At 40.6% G+C, this 18,180-nt stretch overlaps 1 protein-coding gene across 7 annotated transcripts in view; it reads left to right on the top strand.

Moving 5' to 3' along the window:
• Positions 1 to 18,180, top strand: part of RALGPS2 (Ral GEF with PH domain and SH3 binding motif 2) — a 115,407-nt gene that overhangs the window by 73,445 nt on the left and 23,782 nt on the right. For all 7 annotated transcript variants that reach the window (XM_069022347.1, XM_069022345.1, XM_069022349.1 and 4 more), the window contains 5 exons: positions 4,745 to 4,882; positions 5,747 to 5,837; positions 8,176 to 8,243; positions 8,895 to 9,030; positions 9,856 to 10,007. In XM_069022347.1, coding sequence (XP_068878448.1) covers positions 4,745 to 4,882; positions 5,747 to 5,837; positions 8,176 to 8,243; positions 8,895 to 9,030; positions 9,856 to 10,007 — 585 coding nt within the window. The remainder of the gene's footprint in view (positions 1 to 4,744; positions 4,883 to 5,746; positions 5,838 to 8,175; positions 8,244 to 8,894; positions 9,031 to 9,855; positions 10,008 to 18,180) is intronic.

Raw genomic sequence — 18,180 nt, 5'->3', positions numbered from 1 at the left:
CTTCAGGGGGTTTTGAGGTTGTCATTGAAAGCATGTCCCTTTTAAAAAATGATAAATTCTTAGATGTTCTCCGCAGAAGATCTTTGTTAATTTTGTCATAGTAGGTATTCTGAAAGCACAGCAAAATTTCATGGCATTTCCAGATTTTTTGGTGAAGTTTTTTTAGCGTGGGGGTTCCTTTGTTGGCAGCTGCTGTGTGTGTTTGCACTGTTTGAGCAGGCAGGTACAATGCAGTGGTGCATTTTGTGTTTGGAAATGTGTGATTTGGGGGCTCCAGAGTTCTGCTTAGAACAGATACTGAAGATATTAAGCATCTAGTTATGCTTGCTATAGGAAATTGTACTTCATTCATTGGTGTATGAATTTTAAGGACCAAACCAATGGGGCACATTACAAAAAACCAAGCCCAATAAAACAATAATTAAGACCTGATAGAGCCATGTAGTTACTGCAAAAGTTTGAAGGTTCAGAATTTCCATTCTTTTTAGTAAGTTCCTTTAAAGCTTCAAATAGTATATTTTTTTTTCACTGTACTTCAGATCATTCTTTGGCAGCAGCAGCGTCATATTAGCATTGCATTATTTGTTTTAAAATAAACATTTCAAAACTTGAACTCTGAAGTTGGAAGGCAGCAAAGGAGAGAGAGTTAAAACCTTGTATACAGCCAGTTTATTGCATTAAAATTATTGACTCAGCTGTTTTCATTTGTGGGAGATTTAGGGATTGTTCTAAGCAGCGTAAATCAAACCCTTGGCTGATGATGAATGAATGGAGCCCGGTGTCCAAAGCACATTAAGCGCTTCAAAGGGGGTTGTGGTGGTGTTGTTGTCCTTCTTCTGTAAATCAGCACAAAGGGATAGTAAGGAAAAGGGCTCAAGAACTTGGAAAGGATCCATCTTTCTTGTTTATCAAGGCTGCTTCAGACTTCTTTCCTCTGGTAGCTACTAAATCTTAATTAAGTTTGCCTTCTGTAACACTTTGTCCCTCCTTTTAGCATCAGCCCCTTCATTCTCTCTCACTGTGTCAGGCATCTCTGAGTTTGTTAATGCAAATACGTCACTTAAATTTATTTGCATTGTTCTGGATTATTTAGTGTGTTTTAATTTCCAAGTCAGCATGAAGAAAGTTTTCCTGTGTATTAGCAAGTATTTTTTGGTTTTCATCTGTACTTTTGTCTTCTGTTTGTAACCAACTTTCTTGTTTTAATAATTGACTTGCAGCAGCATTCTTCTCCCTTCCTTCCCCTAATGAACTGTAACAAACCCCTCAATTTTCCACTTAACATAGTGTTGCTTTGTACACTGCATTTCATGTTTGTCAAATGGATCTGTATATAGAAACAAACTGCAGTTCATTTGAAGTACAGTTAACTTCCCAGAAATTGCTGAAGGAAGGGAGTAGTGCCTGTTGCAGCAATGTCTTTGGCTTTTCAGCTGCACAATTGATTGTGCTACAAACTTGATTATGTTCTGAATCAGTGTATGACTATGGTTTCTTGGTTGGCTCTAGGACTCAGGCAGGCAGCTTCTACTCCTCAGAAGTACCAGAAATAAAAACATGCTTGAAACGATATACAATGATTGCTACTTACAGATGTGCATTGATTTGCCTGGGACTTTTCACAGTGGTTTTATTGAGGTATCCATTTTCTAGTTCTAGTAATGCTAGGTCTATGCTCTGGTGTTGGGTGAAATCCAGCTTCCCTGAAATCGATAGGATTTTTGGCTTTTGCCTTCTGGTGGGATCAGAATTTCACATGAGTATGTTCACAGTACCCAAATTACAAGCTTAGCAAAGAATCTGGTAGTGCTAATTTTCTGTAACTGTAGATAACAATACAGCTGAACAACTGAAACTTGTTCATCCCTACAACTGGAACAAGTTCGTCTGTGCTCTTATGCAGTGCCTTTTTTAATTCTTTCCAAAGTCTACCAAATGCCACAAAAATGAGTCTTAATGTTAGTTGTCAAATTTTTCTCAGGCTGAGAGGGATTTGTTTCTTCACAATTGTATGTTGAGGAGACGTGTGTAGCATTCAGAAATAGCTCAAAATTAAACTTGTAAGTAAGAATAACTTTAAAACTTACCAAGAAATAAAGTCTTCCAGCTGGTTTGCTTCTGTGGCAGATGGAAAATCCAGAGGCCAAGTTGCTTTTGCTTCCTATATTACCCGATGGTGTGGAGTGTTAATCTGCAGCTGGAGCTGAAAACTGCTTTTGTCTTTCTCTGTTAGATCCAAGCTGTATTGAGGAGTTGGGTTTCTCCATACGATAACCAAGCTAACTAATCAGTTAAAAAAGGAAAAAGAAGTAATGCTCCAGTATGCGTTATTCCGGGAGAGAGAGAGAGAGAAGTGTTTTTTGAAATGGCAGTGTTTAATTCTCACATGCAGAAGTGCTCTAAGCAGCTACAGCTGACCCAGATTCCATATACATCACTTTTGGACCGTGTTTTTTTAAACAAACACACGCTCGGCTCAGCCGTTCAGCCCACCTATGATGTCACCGCGAGCCCTCGGAGAGCAGGAGAAACTCCTCCTTCGGATTTCCTATCCATACCCTCCAGAAAGGGAGGGGGCAGGGAGGCTGAGAAGTTAGGAACAAGGAAAGATTGTTTGCCAGTAGAAGGGAGGTACCGTATGGCAACGGACTGTGCAAGAGTTCAGCAGGCAATTACAAATCAAACATTTTTACTACGCTGCCTAAAGATGCCTTTCAAGTTATTACAGTACTGGGCTTCATTTAGAAGAAAGATTCTTTCAGGCTGATAAAACTCGATTTGTGTTGCTGGGAATAAAAGGGGCAGCCTGGCTGGATGCAACAGGAAAAATGAACCATTTGTAGTCTAGAAGAATGTTCAGCAGAATGTTGCATTCAGTTCTTGACGTTCACTTAATAAGAAACAGTTCCAGTTGTTAGAGGCATGAATTCTCCAATACACGTGGAAAAAGTTAAAACTCTGTGTGTGATGGTTTTGGGTAGGTATCAGAATATTTGACAACATCTGACTGGTGTTAGAAGTAGCAAAAGCCACAGAGATTACGCTCTACAAGAAATGCGGGATCTGGCTTTGGTTCTGTCCCTACTCAGCCAGCACTCGAGTGCATTCACTGTATTGCCACTGATCTTTCTGCTTTCTTCACAAAGGCAGTGCCATTACATTTGAAAGAGAATTGCCTTTGTATGCTTTCAAAATTATTTTAGATTTCACAGAAATGCATCCAGCAGGTTTGGAGGACTGCTCTTTACAGAAGACTTGTTGATTTTGCTAAAAGAAAAGATCAGTGCAAGTCATTCAGAGGTAATTGCACAAATACAGTGGTTTATAAAATCCTGCATAATAGTGCAGGTGCCTGTTACAGGGAATTTCCTTAAATACAGTTAATAAGTATGATTTACGTCCTTCTGTGGAAGACTGAGCAGGTTTGGGTTTTTTAAGGCTTGTTTGGACAAGGGTTAGTAAATTCAGGTTCAGGACAGGTTATGCACTCTAGGTAGCATGGCAATTAAATGCGACTACCTGATGTTTCTGATTATCCTTTCTGGTTTTTAGCAAACTGTTTCTAGCAGAACAGAAAACTGAGAGATTTAGTAGTATATCAGGTCATGTGTAATATCTTTTTATTCACTTTTTTATATGTCACCTTTCAACCACAAGTATTTTAATTTGTTTCTGTGTGTGCACACACGTGTGTGCGTGTGCGTGTGTGTGTTGGTTTTGGAGGGATGCCCAGAGTTTCCCAGCTCACATTTGAGGACTGTACTGGTTAGGTGCTGTACAAATACAACTGCTGTTCTTGTGAGGTTGTATTAATAGTCTTCCACCTGTAAAGCGAAGTCCTTGTTATGATTTTGGTTATACAAGGCTGAGAGGTGAAGTAAAATATAATTTTAAAATTTCCTTGTTACTGAAACAAGTTTCTTAAATAATATTATTTAAGTTTGTGTAGTGTTTTAATTGAGATATCTGTGAAAGATGCAAGGGATGCAGAGCAAGTCCTTTGAACAGCAGAGTTGGTCAGGATATGCTTCACTTATTTGAGACAAATGGATGAAGTTCAAGAAATGGAGTTGTGTTTAGAAATAAAATAAATGTTTCATCTACAGCGTTACTGTGTAAGGAGGAGGATTTTCCTCTCTACGTTATCAGGGGCTTGAGGGAGCAGTGAGGTTGCAAGCAGTGCAGGGGAAGAAGGCAGGTAGGGGATTTGAAGTGACTTCCCTGGAAGGCTGCTGGATCTGTGGAGCTGTGATTATTACAAACTGCAGGATTCATTCATTTCAGTCGGGGTGCCCATTTTCCCTAGTTAATCTTTGCCAAGTTGCTGCAAGTTGAGTTTGAGTTTTTATTTATCTTGAAGAGTTGTGGGTAGGATTTATTCTTCTATTGTTTTTTAATTGCTGAATTGGAGGAATGAAGTAGTAGACTTGCTAAACAATTAATTTTGATTGTGTATTTTAGGACTATGCAGTTAGTATGCTTCATATTTGTCAAAGAAGTAGTAAGTTGGTGCTGTGGAGAAGATGAGGTTTATGAGTAGTTGTGCATGTCCTTGTAATTACTTTTAGATTTCTAAAATTATTTCCCATTTACATCCAAAATGCTCTTCTGAGACAATGCTTTTGTCAACCTGCTTTAATGTTAGTGAAAGCGAAAATTCTTCACAATGTTCTTGGTGAGGGTTTTTTTCCTGCTACATCAAAGACACTAAACAAAGAAACTTTTCATTCTAATCTCATTTCAGGTATTTATCTGTCAGACTTGACATATATTGACTCTGCCTACCCCTCAACAGCAAGCATTCTGGAAAGTGAGCAAAGAACAAATTTAATGAACAACATTCTTCGAATTATCTCAGATTTGCAGCAGTCGTGTGAATATGGTAAGCTAGTGTGTAAATATCAGAGTGTTCAAGAGAAGAATTTAAAAGCTTTATTTGTCTGCTGGATCCACGTGAATGCCATTAACACCCTCCCTCATCCTCTCAGCCCTGAAGTCTAGGTTTATTCTAGTATTGTTGGTTAAGACAGAGCATCAGGGTGAGGAGACAGAATAAAATTGCCTTTCTCTTACATCGAGCAAACTACAGGATGTATTTTCTGATGGTAAATGTGTAGTAGTACATCATGCTCAGCAGTAGTTTTACTGGTATTTAGAAGCTTGTACCCCTGTGTTTCCTAATTTTATGACTGAATTCTAAAAGTAGGATTGTTTTTGGAGTTGTACTTTTACTGGAGAAGATAAAATACGTTCAGCTTGTCTTTCAGGCATTTGTAGTTCTGTGCACAGACCAGATAATGTGTTTTCTTCAAAGATGGTTTCCCTCACAGTCCTCTTCCTATTCTAGAAAAGTCATAAGGCTGTGTTTGTGGTGCTGGACTGTGAATCAGCACAGGATCATGGCTTCCCTGAGAGCTCAGTATGAAGAGAATGTGGGCTGTGAAGGAGTCCTCAGGCAGCCCTCCATGTTCCAGTTCTGGGCCTTCAGTTTGGCCAAGGATGTTGTCTTACTTCTCCCTTACATGTGCTCTGATGAGCACCTCTAGGGTTTGTGTGTGTGGGGTGTGCCAGCTCAATGCATGAGAATTGCTATGAAGTTCTAAAATTTCAGTGTCCTTAGGGCCTGTAGTTTGTGCTCCATCTCACATAAAAAGGCAAGAGACCTGAATCTGTTCAAATAGCTTCTGGAAAATACTTGGCTTACCAATGAGTGGCACAGTGTTAATGAATGCTGTCTGTTTTCCAGATATTCCTATGTTGCCTCATGTCCAAAAATACCTAAATTCAGTTCAGTACATAGAAGAGCTACAAAAGTTTGTAGAAGATGACAATTACAAGTAAGTACAAAATGCTACAAACCGACCATAACTTAACTGCAAAATAGCTTCTGGAACACAAAGCCTGTCACTTGTGAAACTGCACTTGGGTTGGGGAATTGTATGATATTATGTGGGTGTCCCTTGGAACTAGATGAGATTTGGGGTTCCTTCTGAGCCACACGGTTCTGTGGTTCTGTGATTATGCACCTCAGACCCACCAGTTGCGAGCAGCTGTGGTTCCAGCAGGATCCCGCGCCCAAGGCACTTTGCCACGTGCTGGATGGCATAGCTGCTCCCTTTTCTGTGCCAGACTGCACCAAGCCCTCGCTTCAGGTTGGTTTGGTCTGCTGAGAAAGACTTTGTACACGTGGCTCACCTGTAACACTGTTCAGTCAGCAAGAGGAATCCTGTGGTTGGAGATGGCTTAAGTCATTCTTCATCAGAAAAAAAACCAACTGTGCATCCAGTGCCAAGTTCTTACTGAGGGTGACTTAAAGCTTTCACTTTCAGATATACTTCATTTTATACTTTTTCCTTTGGTTAGGTTATAAAGTGTGAGTAAAATGTAAGCACTTGATTTTTGAGAGGCAAGTTCCTGTTCCTCTCTGCCTGTTCCTCCCAGCCTCCCATCCAAGGTTTCTATGTCCTTAATTAAAAGATTATTACTGTATTAAGTGATTTGACATCCAGCAAAACTGGGGGAGTGAAATCTCTGGCAAGAGACGGGAACTGAGGATAGGAAACGCCCTAAGGCAAATCTGTTGCCTATGAAGGAAGTTTTTGTTCATTGGCTGATGTGCTCAAGGAGGTTCCCCACCCATTCCCATCCTGCCCGCCTGGGAAGTTTGTCACCTCAGAGGGGTTGAATTGGTTGCTTGTGCAGCTCCCTTGGAATGGCAGGAGGGGGATGCACACTGTAGGAACAGCTGTGCTTTGCCATTTAACAGCCCTAACTTGGATTTACTAAAGGCAGCAAATGGGGACCCTTTGGTTTATGTCAGAGCACAGCTAACGAGGACACAGACCCTTGGCTTCTCTTCTGAGGTCTGGGAGTTGTTCTCTGCAGTCCATGTGGAAGCATCCAGCTTTACCCTTTTCCTGGGATGTTCTGCAGCCTCATTTGGGAAGTGTCACTTGTCTGTCACTGAGAGTAAAGCTCTGTGGTCAAACATTTGAAGGAAGGAAAAAAAAAAAGCCAACCCAAACCCAAGTCTCTTACCTGCAGTGTCTCCTCAGTAGCATTGTATCCATGAATCCCACACTCCAGCCTCCTCCACCTTCCCTGGGTAGGACTCACTACCTGTGGGACTTTTATTGCTGAAGGAGCTGCAGTCTCTGCATCCACTGCCATCCATGTTTTGATAGCAGGACAGTGACTGGAGACAGTGGCACGTAAATCAGAAGCATGGCTGCTGTTCACAACGTCTGGTTTTGCACTGATGGGTTTTGTACATCTCCAAACTGAATGCTTTTAGGGCTGAGGAGTGCATTTGAAGAGTTGTTCTTACTTAAAGTGGCTCTTCTACTTTTCATCCCCTTACTAAGGTGTCTGTCAGCAAAAAGGTTGAGAGAACAGTGACTATGACTTGAATGCGTGGGGTTTTTTTTTTTCCTAAAAGATTTTATTTGAAAAGATTAAATTATAAAATCGTAATGAATCGTTGCTAAACTGTCTGGGAATGGAAGGGAGGGGAGCTGTCAAACTTTAAACTTTTTCTCCCCAGAGTTAAATAGATGCATTTTCAGTGTTAGTAGTTTCAACGATTTTAGTTCTTCAAACCCTGTGGACAAGATACACTTTATCTTCCTGGAGTTACCTGCTCCTGTAGTCTGCCTTCTGTGTGGGACTGCTGGAAATGGCATTAAAAAGCTGCAGAAAAAGCTTGAATTATGGCTGAAATCAAGTTGATCATGTATTTTCCAAAACACAGAAGATGATTTTGGCTTTTGAACCAGTAAAGACAAAAGCCTTGGCACTTGGCACACTAGTGCACTTTATAGAAAAACTTAAAATATGAAGTGTTCCAAGAATAAATATTTTAGCCAAGGTGGGGGGAGAAGTTGTATATTATTTTTATTTTTCCCAGGTTTTAGCTGGAGTAGCAGTTTCATGTGGGTGCCAGCCATCCCAGGGCACTGGAGGTCCTGGTGGTCTGTATGAACCAAAGCACTAGGCAGGAAAAATCAAGTTTGGAAATAGCCTGTGCTAAAGATAACTCTGCACTGTTTGTATTACCTTCATAGTATTTCTTGCAATCATAGAATCAGCTTGCCATCATAAATTTAAAAAATGCTTCTTCACAAACTTATACTTTTATTTCCTGATAAAGTAATTTTTAATGTTTCTTTAATGCAGACTTTCATTAAAGATAGAACCAGGGACCAGCACCCCCCATTCTGCTGCTTCCAGAGAAGATTTAGTAGGTAAATGCTTAATAAATGTGAGAAGACTTGAGGTTGTCATGTGCATTATTTTAGAATTGCAAACGTGGAAAATATTTGCCTGAGGCTGTAAAGAAGTGTGAAGTTTAAACACTGCATGTTTGTAGTAAAAAGTCTAGAGGTGATCTGTAAAGAAGGAATTGAGTCCTTTTTTTTAGGTTCTTTAGGTATGTATTGTGGCACTAAGTTGTTCATGTCATTTGGGGTGACGAGCTATTAAATATTCATTCTTTGTTGTGTCTAGACAGAAGGGCCTTCATCTAAACTTTTCATGGCATAATATGCTTCCAAAAATGAACATTCTTGGTCAGTGCCAAAAGTGGTTGAAGGCAGGAGTTTGAAAATGTAGAATCAGTGGGATGTGTCCAGTGCTGGTGTAGTGAATGCAGCCACCTTTAGGACTTGCAAAATACTTTCACTGGATGGTCTGTTTGAGCTGTGTTTGGTTTTAATCCTGTGCAAAAGCCCTGAAGTGCAGGGGGTTTAATTATCAGTAGATCAATGAGTTTCATTGCAGCTATCTCTTAAAAAGGGAGTTCAGGAAGTTTTGTGCAACGTTTCCATGGTGTTCTAAGAAGTGACCCTGACAGTAATTCTGAAGTGACTTGGCAGTAATGTCTTTTTTCTTCCCAGGCTCTGAAGTCGGAGCATCTCCACAAAGTGGACGGAAAAATGTGGCAGCTGAAGGAGCCTTGCTACCACCAACACCCCCTTCACCTCGGAACCTGATACCCCATGGACATAGGAAATGTCACAGTCTGGGATACAAGTCAGCATTTTGCTTCACCTAAAAATCCTAAGCTTTTTTTTTTTTTTTAAGTGATATATCATCTTTCAATACAAAAGCTTCGCTTGTAAAAAGTAGTGTGACTTGTACACAGTACTTCACTTACAGAGCAGTTTGTGGCCAGGGAGCAAGCTCAGAACTATAATGGTGATATCCCAACCCAAGAGAATTAATCAAAATAGGAAGGCTGAAATTATGATGATAAGACTAGTCACTGAGTTAACCAGAATGGTTCTTTCTGAATGACAAAACTATCCCGTTTAGTAACTCAATGCCATTGTAATTATTTCAATTTCAAAATTATATAACTGCTTTATTGGCATTTTTACAGAGAGACCTCCTCTGTAGACTTTCGTGTAACTCTATTTAGTAATGGCTTCAGGCTTTTTCCATAGAAGTATACTTCTAATAATATCTTGATCATTATCTGATCGTTTCCCTTTTCAGCTCTTCAAAATGCAAGATTGTAGCTACCCAGTAATTAATAACTTCTATTGTGTAAGTTCACCTTTAATGAGCTAGAATGCAGTTCTACAGTTCAGTTATGTGTTATAGCAGACAAAAGTAGCATAAGATATTGAAAGTAATTATTAATGTACTCCTGACTTCCTCTTTGTTACGCAAGTTCTGTGCAGTTCTAAAACTGGCACTTCCTACAGATAATTTATTTGTGCACAGTTGCTTACGGCTTGGCCATGAGTTAGTTTGGCTTTAGGAGCATGGTGCATGCAATCCTTCAGGATGTTGAAGGAGCTCCTGAGACGTATCAAGGCAAGGCTGTAACAGTTGTGTCCTGTTCGTTTCCAGTTTCATCCACAAGATGAACACGGCTGAATTCAAAAGCGCGACGTTCCCGAACGCAGGACCCCGGCACCTGCTGGATGACAGCGTCATGGAGCCCCACGTGCCGGCCCGCGGGCAGGCCGAGAGCTCCACCCTTTCCAGTGGGATTTCCATAGGTACCGCCTGCGAACGCGCCCGTGGCCGCCTGGGCTTTTGGTGGGATTGCAGCGCCATTGGGTGCTGGCTGTGCCTGCAGCAGCGCCGCTCTGAAATGCTGCTTCTGTTCAGAACAAATCTCAGAAGTGTAGGGGAAGGAGGGTGATGGAATTTCTACAGCATGAACTGAGAAATGATGGAAAAGAAGGTTATTTTTTTTTCTATCCCTGTTAGTGGTACAGCTTCTGATACTCCTATTCCTTGATGGAAGTGGAAGGAAGGGCAGGGCATGGTTTTCTATTATCTTTTTTTATCCCCCTAAATCAGTTTAAGTTTAAAAAGTTTTATAGTGGGATTTCTATTTAAAATGCCATATTGACTTGACAGTGTAAATTGCTGACAGTTTTAAGAGTGTAATTTCTAAATACTTCTGACTTTGACAGAAGATGGCAATCTGACTTTCAGATATCTCAAAATGTCAGAATCTCCTTAATTTTGATAAATTATTTATCTTTGTATATTTGGGGTGATGCTCTTTTTTTTTTTGAGAACTTCTACTTCCTGAGTCTCTTCTGTGACAAGAGTTGCTCTCTTTTCCTGTTACACACAGATTCTTTAAGTGAAGGGAGGACAGGACACAAGTGCCTCTCAAATCCACCTGTTTGCATCCAGGGCTTACAGTGGAACCTCTCACTGCAGTCCTTTTTCTCAGAACTATTTGTTTGATAGAATTCAATGGTGTTCAATTTGTACACATTGATAGTAATGAAAGACCCTTGTAGTGCTTCACATTTCTTTGGATAACTGAATTTTAAAAGCAGCTGTTTGGCTTTTTAGCCTTTGTGGAGAGAAACAAGGTCACAGATTGTCAGACTACGCTGCTTTCGGGAGCTGTACGTGTATTTTCTTGAGGAGAAGGCGTATGGAACGAGACCAAAGCAGTTGGTCTAAGTGAACCTGTCCATATCAGGCAGCTTCCACTCTTGAATGTGCATTGCCTCTGTTCCCTGCAGGTTCTCTGCTGTGGCAAAGTTTGCCATTTCAAAGTCATCCATTGGGAGTGGTGCTTCTCCTCAGCATCCAGGCAGCTCCCACTCCCAGGGCTTTCACCATGCAGGGGAACCAAGTTTGTGTCACCATTGCTGAGATGTAGCATTGCCCTTTTCTCAGGGCAGTGTTTTACAGATGTTTTCTATCTAAATACCTAAGAAATTCTCTGCAGTCAATCCTTTTGTTCCAGGGTAAATTATTTCTGTACCTCCATTAGAGCCTATCAGGGAAGGTTTGCCAGTGCTGACAGGCGGTTTTTCATGAGGTACGGTTGAGAACCAGTCACCATTTAGATATTTTGGAGAATATAGGATCTTCTTGCTTTGTCTCCTCTCTGAATTTTTCAGTTCTGTTCTCTAGCTCAAGCATGACCTGACAAGCTGGAACAAAATTGCCCCTTTAGAAGACTTGTATAAATGACTTGCGAAACAGCAACCTTAGGCATTTTGTGCAAGGTCAGTGCTTGTGTTTAGAAATTCCCCTCTCCCATTCTCTTTCACCTCCAGCCTCCCCATACTCAGATGAATCAGTTTTATCACTGTTTTGACAGTCCAACAGTGTTGTTATTTTTGCTGCTTCTTGATGGTGAAAATTTCAATGACACAAAAGGTTGATAGAGGTGCTAGAAATACGTATGGAGGAAGAGGGTAAGTTCTAGAGGTTTGCAGTATCTATTACTGCAGAATTCTTGGAAATGTAAGTTGTCTGGCATTCTGTGCTGCTGCCTCAGCAGGATTTAAGGAAGTTGATTGAAGCTGCTGAGTTCCTCCATCATGTTTGAAGTAGTCTGTTTACTCAGGACTTGGAATTAGTACAGTCACTGCAGCAGAGAGGAGGTTTATGGTATTCTACAACACAGCTTCAAAAGACGGTCAGGAAAATGTCTCCTGAATGTGTGTACTGAAAGGAGTGTTATTCCTCACCTTGCCCATAAACGTGGATTTAAACCTGTTGCTCTAGAAACAGGACTACCTTTTTTACATATAAACCTATATAGGACTTAACTTTTCGGGTAAATGATCCTTCTTCAAAACATGGACAGAGTTTCTGCTATGTCAGCACCTTGAATGGGCCTTTGAAGGCAACTGTAATGCTGCTCTAAATCACTCCTGTGTTTTGAGGGCTCAGAGGTGTTGAGACCTTTCCAGGCCTTTCATATTGGAGGATCTGATAGGATCTGCCGCTGTTAAAGATCTAAACCCCGCCAACGGAACAGCACTGTCCATAGGAATCCATCAGCCAGTCTCTAACCTAAACCACACATTGAAGTGATGATGGACATTTTGGTTATTCTGTGCTGGGAAAGGCTGACAGTCCCTTCTGGGAATGGTGCAGAGCATGCCACAATTTCTATATCAGTGTAATTAACCTTTCACATATGAAGAATATACTAACTGGGTGTCTTTCATTGCAATGAATGATTCCTAAAGCAGAAGCAAAGCAGAAAGTGAGACAAGTATGGGGTTTGCTCAGAACAGGCATCTGTGATGTGAAGCCACGGTCAGAGACTTTTAAACCTTAAGTTCAGGGATTGGAGGCTGTGTACATTCAGCTCATTCTGAAAACAAACAAACTCAAGAATATTAAAGATACCCTTTTATGTTAATTTCTTGTGCTTGTGTCAAAACAGTTCTTGCTCCTAGCACTGTGGGACGGTGTTCCATAGCTGATGGTTGTGTGCTGTGCTGGCATCAGGGAGCTGTACACCTGGTTCTGTTGCCATCCTCCTTATTATAAACAGGTGCTTGTTATTGGGACAAAAGATCTTAAAAAGTGAGAAATCTCTTTCCAGCAGTGCCAGGGCTATCCTAATAAGAAGGAAGAAACATTTGTCCAGTCCCATATACAGTGTCAGATGGGAAATGTTCTCTTGAATTCAGGAATGTAATAACATGAGGAAATAGTCTCTTGTAAGTTTTAGGCATTCATAATGTAGGTGGCTGCATTGGAGCTGGTTGCAATTGGAGCTCTTTATAATCACACAGAGAATTAAAATCCTCAAGGATATGATTCGCCTCATTCTTAGGTGGGTGGCTAAAAAGAGGTTATGTGACTCGAGTCCTTAAAACCCCACTTTATTTCTGTTGGTTGTAGAGGCTTTTGAGAGGCAACACATGAAAATACAGACAGATGAATAGTGCTGAAAATGTCTGTTTTGTGCAGACAATCCAGATATCTGCTTTCAGTAAATGGGGACAGATGCTTTTACTTTGTGGTGGAAGTTCACTGAGAACCCCCACTCACTGCTATCAGCCAGGCCTAAAGCTACAAGGTGGTTTTGTTCTCGAGGGCTGTGTTTGGATGAGGTCACTGTTTTGGTGAGGTCAGTGTGTACACTCTGCCCTCCTGAGGTGTGAGCATTGCTCTTGGCTGGGTTCGAGGAACCACCTGCACACTCATACCACCTGTTCTCTTGCCTGTATTTGCCTCCTGTCACCTCCTCACCTAAAAGTAGGATAAATTAAGATGATTTTACTAGGTCCTGGTTCCACTCAGAAATAGCATGAAACTTCCTTTAATTCATAAGATATTTTTTTAAAGAATACGTGGTTCTCTATTAATTCCCAATTTCTTACACTTTTAAAATATTTATTGCTTAAGTGTGCACTTAAGTATCTTTGCAGCAATGTTCAGCTTGTTTCATTAAAGTTCTCAGAAGCTTTGGATTTCCACCATTTCTTACAATTTGGCTCTGCTACATTACTGAATTTCTTAAGCTGAGTTTGTTTACAATGGCAAAATGTTCAGATAATTGTTAAGAAGTAAAGGGACAGTGCAAAATAGGCCTCTTTTCATATATTGATTCTCTGTGGCTTTTCTCCTCTTAGAGCACCTAACCTACAGGATGCAAAGTCATTTTGCTAAGGAAGTTATGCTTTGAGAGTGCTGTCTCAGGTATACCACTTAAAAACAGATGTCAAGGTATGAACACAGAAGCACTGCTGAAATTGAGATTGTAACTTGAGGTGTTTAAAAATTCAAAGGAAACAGTTATGGATTGTACTTGTAGCAGTGTTGGCTGCAAGTTCCTTCTCAAGCTATTTTTTTTTCCACTTGTTTTTCCTAATCTACAATGATGTAGATGAAAGCTCTGGAAAAACTAGAACTCTTGAACATTTGCCTTTGTTTGTGTGTTGCAATCAATGGAGAATAACTTCAGCCTTTGTTCTAATGCAATTGGAGGAACTAATGCTGCAGAGTCAAAGAAAGGTATTTTAAATCGGTGTGAATTGATGTAAGAAAGTGCCTTTGTAAGAGCAGTACATTTCCAAACCTAAACTGGCATGAAATGCATGTGAGAATATCAGCATTTTAATGAATTCCTCTATTAAGTCACCACCTCGAAGTTACTGAATTCTACAAGGGATTATATTTCTCTTTAAATAAATGAAGTATAGGTGTAGGTATACAGTGTATGCGTTTACTTTCAGGGGTCTTGGCAGCCTGTACTGTAGGGAAGACCTTTACACAGCAAGTGTTTGTTTGATTCTTTAGCCTGTACTGTGCTGTTCAGGTGTGTAGGACTCTGAGTCATCAGATCAGATTTCAGGTAGGGTTTTGGGCAGAAGAAATATGTCGGGTTTATTTATATATTTCCTTCATATCAGTTTATAGATGCCTGTCCCTTGCCCTAAATGTGGATACCCGGCTTTGCTATTGTGAACTACTATTCCTTTAGTGATAGGATAAATATAAAATCTGTATAACAGTAGAGGTTAAAAATGCACATGTAGGTGCCTGGATTTGAGAAGAGAAGATATATTCTAGCACCCCAGTTCTTCCCCAATCCTTCCTGGTACTGTTTGGTCCAAGGCTTATGCTCTGGGTGTGTTGCAATCAATGTAGTTGTACAGACCCCCTGTTTCTGCCCCATCTTTATCCATTTGGTTATTTGCTTTTGCTGATTTTTCACGATGAAACTCAGTGATGGTATTAAAAGTTTGTGTCAGTTCTCTGGCATGATATTGCTCGAGTCCTCTGTCAGAGTTCCTGCCATCTGTATTTGGTTAACTGGGGAGCCAGAGTTGAGCTGCTTAAGCTTTACAATATTAAATGGTCATGAACTCGATATGACGATTTTCAGTCCATCTGTGGACTCACCAAAGCAGAACAGAGCTTTCAGGGCACAGAGCCCATCTCTGTGGTGTTATCTGGGCTGTGCTGTGCTGTGCTGTGCTGCAGCCAGTGATGTTCAGGCCTCTTGACCAGTTTTGTGTGTTTCCACAGTAGAATTTCCAGCTCTGTCGGGTCCGTCACCAGCTCTGGAAACACGGTGTAACCGGAGCCAAGAGAGTGTCGATGACAGATTTGGGAAGGGGAAAGAATTTTTAGTCTGAAGACTTTTTAAACTCTTTGGGGTTGGTTTGTTTATATTAACACCTGTTTAACTTTGGGGACTAACTTCTGGATAAAGGAAGTCTGTGTTAAGTGTTCAGTATCCCCAGACCCGGGGCAGTGAGTGGGTGCCGTGACCCGGGGAATGGGTAGGGGGTAGCGCAGGCATTCGCCATCCCAGAACTGGGGACCCCACGCTGTTTGTGTGGCTGGAGCACAGACATCTCACAGTCATCTATGTGTGCACATCTGCAGATGTGAGCAGAAAGTTCACATCTGACTGGAGCTGCGGTGCTGGGGCTGTGGAGGCAATCCTGAGCCTTCTCAGATAATCACTGGCACAGTTAGCAGAAAAGCCATCTTGCCAATTGCTGTTATTCCTAAGATAGAAAAACCCTTCATAAAGATTTTATTTTTTTTCAGTCCTGCACAAGAAATTAATTAGCAATGAAGAAAAGTAGGAAGATAGTGTCTTGTGTTAGGTGGCTTCTTACATAAAGCCAAAATTTGTTTAGAGCATTAACTAACAGAAAAGGCTTATATTGCCTAGGATTTGTTATTAAGTTTAACCTGAAGACTTGCTTGAGGTTGTTGGAAAAACTCAAATATTGAGTGCATACTTGAGAAGAATTTAAGAAGGTGATATATTTTGCAGAGTACTGAAGGAATGAAATATTTCCAGTTGAGGTGACACTCAAATAGTGCACTTAATGTTTAAACAGAACTTGGCTAGACACGTAACTTTTATTAAGTTAAAACCAGTCCCTTTTACCTCTGTTTTGTTTTGGAAGGAGGGATGTAAGGTATTTTCTTTTGCTTTTCAGGAAAGGGGTGTTTTTAGTATCAGAACCTTTAGTGTCATGCAGAATATCTCCTAGAGGTTTTTAGAGTCTAAAAAATCCTGTTGAAGATGTTTTTATATGGATGTTAGAGGAATGGTCAAATGCTAAAATTCAACCTTTTCCAGGTTTTTGTTACAATTTTTATAACTCCTATAGGCATCAATGTAAGTGTTAGATCAACAGCTGTGATGTTTTGCCCTATTCTTTTACAAATTGATGTTCCTTTTAAGTGTGATTGGCAGTTTCTGTATAGATTTAACTTTTTAAGTGGAACTTTTTGTTTACAAAGCCCCCAAATTCCTGTAGGTTTTCTCACTGTACTGGTACTGTACCAAGGATTGTCTCTTTGTGACAGGTGACATTTCAGCTCTTGCTCTAGTTTGTTTTGCATTTTTACAAAGCAACACTAGCTTTTAAATCTGTAGGGTACTTACTGCAGCAATTGAATTATAACTTTATTAGCAAAGCTGCTACAGTTGCCATCAAAATGTCATTTTGGGTAGAATTTTAATCTATCAGCCTGCTTTAAATATAAAGAATTACTTCATGATGCTGTCTTATTAGGGGGTTTTACTTGTGTGGATTTATCACACGGGTCTCAGTTAAGCAGAGCTCTAGTCATATGAGATCTGCACGTCTTGTGAATATAAAGCTAAATCTAAGCAGCAGTAAGAAAATAAATAAGATTCTACATGTCCCTAATGCTTTCAGTGCTGGCTGCATGACTTGACAGGAATTGCTGCACTATTTTGCAGGACAGATTCCCCCAAGTAGCCAGAAGGAAAGCTTCAATTACATGCCAGGAAAACTTCTTTCGTGTTGGGGTTGAAACCTACCATCCCGACTGTCATTCCACCTGCTAAAGGAATTTCAGCACCTTAAGGTCTTGCTTGCTGTAAGAGATTCTACCACAAAGAGCCTTCTTCAAAGACAGTCAGCTGGGAGGTCTTACCCAAAGTGCCTGCTTAAAGTTCTCTCTGAATTGTTACATCTGATTCTGTCTCCTCATCCCCAAACTGTGTTACTTATTTATTTGAAGAGGCTTCATGTATTGCCTTACAGAGAATGCAGCTGTGTTTTCGTTAGGATGAAATAAAGCACTGAGCTTTTCACTGTGATGTGGATTGTGGAATTTCCTGAAAGTACTGAGTGACAGTTGTTTCTTCCAGGAAATGATGAGCAGGCTTCACCTGGATAGGTTACTCCAACTGGTCACTCCTTTTTTTTCCTGGAGTAATTCATGATTTATCTGGTAGTCTTTCTGTATAGAATTGCCTGGAATAATGTGGACTTCAATCCACATATTCTCTTTTCCACATTGCAGGGCAGGTGTAAACTGTGCTGAGCAGAACTCCAGGTTATTTTTATAGTCACTTCTTTGCTCACCTGCCCTGTGGCACCTGGATGTTTGCTGATAGATTGAGAGTCACTTGAGATGTGAGCAACTTGAGGTAGTAGCTGGGTCTCTTTGGTCACTTGCCCTCCCAGCCACAGAGGGAGTGTGAGTCTGAGGAGAAGGAGTAGCTGTACTACTCCTCTGTGGACAGAACTACCTGCTGCTGTATCCCTTCCAGCAGCTGGATGCTTAAGGGTCAGTGATCTGCAAATGGAAGTACTAAAAACTTTAGGGCACTTGTAGAAAGTAATGAGAGTTACCTGTTGAATATTTTACCTCCCTGCTTACAGCCTTTCATGCTTCCACTGGAACATCACTTGTGTGTCTCTTAGCTCCTTCCACTGTACAAATGGCTCTTACTGTAGTGCTGGTGTGAACCAGGTTAGGACTTTCCTTTAGGAGAAATTCAGAACAAGCTGAGACCAAATTATCTAGTATCCCATAGAGATCATGTTAATATGTGGATGTTGAGCTAATGTTTGCAAAAGAGGCATCTCAGCTGAATTGGCTGGCAGATAAAGGCATGTATTTTCTCTTCAATTTTGCACAGAGGGAGCTTCAGCCCATGCT

The sequence above is a fragment of the Aphelocoma coerulescens genome, chromosome 8 (genome assembly GCF_041296385.1).
Source record: "Aphelocoma coerulescens isolate FSJ_1873_10779 chromosome 8, UR_Acoe_1.0, whole genome shotgun sequence".
Classification (NCBI taxonomy): Eukaryota; Metazoa; Chordata; class Aves; order Passeriformes; family Corvidae; genus Aphelocoma; species Aphelocoma coerulescens.
The sequence above is the reverse complement of the archived record's forward strand: the minus strand, read 5'-3'. Positions and strand labels throughout refer to the sequence as shown.